General features: G+C 39.4%; 1 protein-coding gene across 1 annotated transcript; it reads left to right on the forward strand.

Moving 5' to 3' along the window:
- Positions 1-1,330: 1,330 nt before the first annotated feature.
- On the forward strand, positions 1,331-2,822 carry LOC109112188. Its single transcript, XM_042722857.1, has 2 exons — positions 1,331-2,566; positions 2,677-2,822. The coding sequence occupies exon 1, from the start codon at positions 1,373-1,375 to the stop codon at positions 2,441-2,443; it is 1,071 nt and encodes a 356-aa protein (XP_042578791.1). The 5' UTR covers positions 1,331-1,372; the 3' UTR covers positions 2,444-2,566; positions 2,677-2,822.
- Positions 2,823-4,782: the final 1,960 nt, after the last annotated feature.

Below are 4,782 nucleotides of genomic sequence, written 5' to 3' on the forward strand. Positions count from 1 at the left end.
GATGCACGTCTGAAAGGCAATCCTGGGATGGTCCAGATGGTTTTGAACTGTGATCATCTCCACACCCCCTTACCAAGGTCAGTCTGTAGAAATCATCGCCAGCTAAGAGAGGATTATGAAATTAAACGAATCCAAGACATGGAAAATGATGAGCTGGTTGAGATAAACCTAAAGGAAAATCTATTCTCCAGGTTTTGTAAATTGCTGAAAGACTTTGATGGGTATTACTCAGAGAAAGAAAAACAAGACCCCATGCGAATGCAGCTCAATGATATTCCTGATTGCTTTAAACATCATCAGCCTAAGTTTGATTATCAGCCTGCCATCAATGCTTTGAAAGAATCTTGGGCCTTGTGGTTAACCCTTCATGAGGATCACATCAATAGGCATGATGACTTTGGACAACTTGAAGCAGACCTAATCAGGACAATAAATGAAACAAGTGGAAAGCTGCTGCGAGGAGAATGTGATAATTTCTATGATCACGTCAAACAGGCAATTGTTAGAACTGAACTACACTGCCGTGAAAAATCCAAAATTTATGGAGCTAAATCCTGTTGGCAAAAAAGTTGCAAATCTGACCCACACTACAGGGCTGTGGCACTGTATAACCAGGCGTACATCACTATTAACCTCGGTAAAGGTAACTATAAAGCAGATGCTATGAACCTGCTCGAAAGCGCATAAAAGAAATCCATTGATGTCTACATCTCAGATGTCTCAAACACAATGGTCTCATGTAACTTATCAGTTACTGGAAACAAAGATCAGAGCACAGAGAGCAACAACTTTCAGAGTCAAATGGAGGCCAGAATGAACATCTTTAAGTCTTGGATGACATACATTGATAATGCATTGATTAAACTTAAAGAGCTAGAAAAAGATGACAATGATGCCATTACAGAGGAGTGTTCAGTCTACATGCTGTCTGAAGAAAAGAACTTCATCATCACTAATGAGCTGAGATCCTTATATGACTATGGCCTCAGTGTTGTTTATGAGGTGAAAAAGAAGCCCAAGTTTTGCATAGATGCTTTGATATGTTTCATTCTTGGCATGGTATAGGTTCTTGCTGGGGTTCTTGTATGCGCGCTGACACTTGGAACAGCTACCCAGTTTGGATTGGGCCTGATTTCAGAAGGAGTGTCTGACATGATCAGTGGAATAGAAGGAATGATAAAGGGCACATTCGATTGGGTGTCATGGGCAATATCTAAGAGTATCAGCATTGGGCTTTCTTTGATACTTGGCTGGCTTTAGCAACATCAAAGAAAGCAGTTACCTCAGTGTTTAAAAGTGACAAAAAAGTCTCCTCAATGGAACAAAATCTTTTTCTTCTGTTGCATCTGAATTCATCAAATCAGGAAAGGCAATGTTTACTTCATTCAAAGGAGGTGTTCAGTCTGGTTTATCGTCCGTCAGTAAGAAATCTTTTAAGTCTGCGATGAAAAACATGACATCTTCTACAGTGATCAAACAGAACTTCAAATCTGCAACAAAATATGCAGTCCAGGAAATCGGGAAACAGTATGCGCTCACTGCTATGAACTACGCAATGGATGAAGCACTTCAGAAAGTCTTTAAGATTATTTTACAAAACAGCTTTAAGAATGTTGTTACTTCATCAGTCGAGCAAAGCAGTAAACTCGATCAGACTCTTGTGGAGTTTATCAGCTCAGGCATTCCGAAAGCTGCATTGACAAAAGATGATTTCAAGATTGACCAGGATTATGAGAAGCAAGTAAAAAAATCAGTTGGCATGCTCTGTGAAGAGGTAATTCCTGACCTCATACTGGACTGTACCACAGCACAGGATGTTATCAGCAAACTCTCTGAGGTGTGTGAAAAAGCAGAAGAGCTTATGAATAAAGCCAAACTGTCAGGAGTGTACGAAATGGCAAAGCTGGCTCTGAAAGTAGCTGAGTACTCAGCAGATCTAGGTCAAATATTGGGTGCCATACCAACAGAAGAGATAATACAACAGAAATTTGTTCCTGAATTACTGGAGAGCATCAGTGAGCTTCAGAATGAAATGACAAAATATGACCAAGATGGACGACACAATTTACACGATGTACAGCGCCTTAAAGGTGAACTTCTACAGACTATCGCCCAGAAGGTGTCTGACCAATTCATCAGTTCTTGTTCTGAACATATAACTCCTTTAATGACAAGCACATGTAAGAGTCATTTGAACAGTGTTGTAGGAAAGGCCGTGCATGACGTCATGCGCAGACATAAAACTCAGCGCTTCTTTGATGACCAGAGGGAAAAACACAACAAGAGATCTGCGAGCCACAAGGAAGTGGAACAGCTGTCAGATGAGGACAAAACAGAGCTAAAGCAGTATACAGAAGATATGTGCAAAGCTGATCAGCCTACTACAGCCCTCGATGTGTACGTGCTCACAAAAAAGCAGCCTGCTTGGTGGAAAAGGAATTGAACTCACTGGCGTTGATGAAAATGGAAAACAGCTCACTGTGGAACGTTACCCAGGAACCAACAAATCAGCAGGCGATATAAAATTGAGATTAACCAAGCCTGCAAAAACCACACATCCATCACAGTAAGACTTTTCACTAGAGCGTTATATAGCTCACTTATAAAAAATAAATGTTAGTGTAAATGCTTATGAACTTTGTGTACTGAATGTTGTTACTTTTCATTTTAAAACAGAGCTGATACACAGCTGTACAGTGGCCGTTTTGACATTGTACAGGATGATGGCAGGATAGTCAGCGTTAACTCGGATCATCAGAATGCTCTTTATCATGCTGTAGCACAAGCAACTGGCAGCGAGACAAAGGACCTAAAGACAGAAGCTTTGATGCTCACGTTAAGAAAGTGAAAAATGAGGTGCAAGTAGAAAGCTTAGTTTATGGCTCTGATTTTCTTTGCGCCTGACTGTGTGCCCCTCCTGGAGTGCAGATTTTTAGTTCTAGATCTATCATATTTACCTGATGTACTGAAAATCACTGGATCAGGATCGGGGGAAGGTCCACGAGCAGGGGCTCAAACCTGGGGCGCCCATAAGCGCCAAAGGGGCTATATGTTGGCAAAGTGCCACGAGGCTATCAATTGCTAACACCAGGTGTTCATCACTAATGCGCAATCATTACTTAATCTTGTAATCATTGCTTAAATTAATCAGTTAATTATCTCATTTCCCAAGAAACTTTGCTTTGCTCTGTAGATTGGACCCATATAATCACTGAGCAGCACAGCGGTTTATATGTGTATTTCTCCATAAATGGGATAAATTAATTCTGCTGTTAAAAACAAATAAAGAAACTGTGTAGGAGAGTGGTTTTAATGTGCAAACAGTGAGAAACAACATATTATCTATATGTCACTTTCCCTTTTCACTTTCACTATTTCTGCAGTGTGCGCATGTCAAAAAAATCTATTCCGATTTGAAGCTTGCTGACATATAATAAGCGCGCATCAACCCGATCACTTTATTAAAGCGTTCATGTAAACACTACAATCAGATTCATCAGTCGTAATGAATTCAGTCCGATTGAACCAAAAAGTGTGCATGTAAACGTAGGCACTGAGTAGTGTTCAGTTAACACAGAGGATTTTGCAGTGTATCACATCTTTACTAGAATCTCCAAGGGAATTAATTAGTAATATTTTTTGAGGTGGACTTTTTTAGGAGCACATTTGTCTCACACCTCTGGGATTGAGGGTTGGATTCTACCAAGTTTACATGCTCTCCCCAAGTCTTAGGGTGTCCTCTGGGTACTCTGGTTTTCTTCCCCAGTCTAAAGACATGAGATAACTCTCAAATATTTTTACTTGCTTTTCTTGCTTTTTCTATTAGAAAATTAACAAAGCCAGTCTCTCCTAACCTTTTAACCCTGTAACTCAAATATTAGGCTAGCACATTCTATCATCACATAACATAAAATAAACAAATACAAAAAAAATTAAATAGTAAAGTCTCTCCTGGGTAAATTTGTACATTTAACTAATGCTTCTACATATTCCTCCATATGTATAAAAACATTATTCGGAAAGTAACCGCACCAGAGCAGCAAAGACTAGTTTTACAAAACAAAAAATGTTGCTAACACCACATAAAGGCTTATTGTTAGTTTTACAAAACAAAAAATGTTGCTAACACCACATAAAGGCCCAAATGTTCGGAGTAAAACAATGAAGTGGAGCCAGTGAAACAATTGTTGTATCGCATTAACAGAAGAGAATGACTGAGAGTGATTGTTATATCGCGTGTAACAGAAGCTTTTCAAATCTCTTGTCAGACAGTCTGTTTCTTCTAGGAGTGAGAACCAAACCACCTAAACTAAAAAGACACACTACATTTGCGCTAGATGGAGTCGGAGTTTTGTACTTCAAGAAAATGTTCTTGATGTTTAAGAACTGGTTTAGAGTCTCAAGCTCATATAGTCCTGACCTCAAGTAGTCCATGACTTCTTTTTCTGCAGAGTAGCTCTCCTCCGGCTCCATCTCAAATCCAAAAAAGTCCATCCCATCACCAGGTATGGTTGACTTTGTGGGCACACTGGCAGTTTTTTCTGCTACAGAAAAATTGTACCACATTCTGCTTCTGCTATCAGAAGCTCCTTCACTTGCTGTCTCCTAACCTCATCTCTCAACTATCAGAGTTTGAATTTTGGACAACTGACAGCTGCAAGAAGTGCTTCTTTGTTGTCCAGCACATCAGCAAAACGAGTCTGGATGACCTGAAAAATACAATTTGATTTATTTATAATAGCTGTATAATAAGTACTAATTATTTTTTTTATTGTATCATTT

The sequence above is a fragment of the Cyprinus carpio genome, chromosome B4, assembly GCF_018340385.1.
Source record: "Cyprinus carpio isolate SPL01 chromosome B4, ASM1834038v1, whole genome shotgun sequence".
NCBI classification, from domain to species: Eukaryota; Metazoa; Chordata; class Actinopteri; order Cypriniformes; family Cyprinidae; genus Cyprinus; species Cyprinus carpio.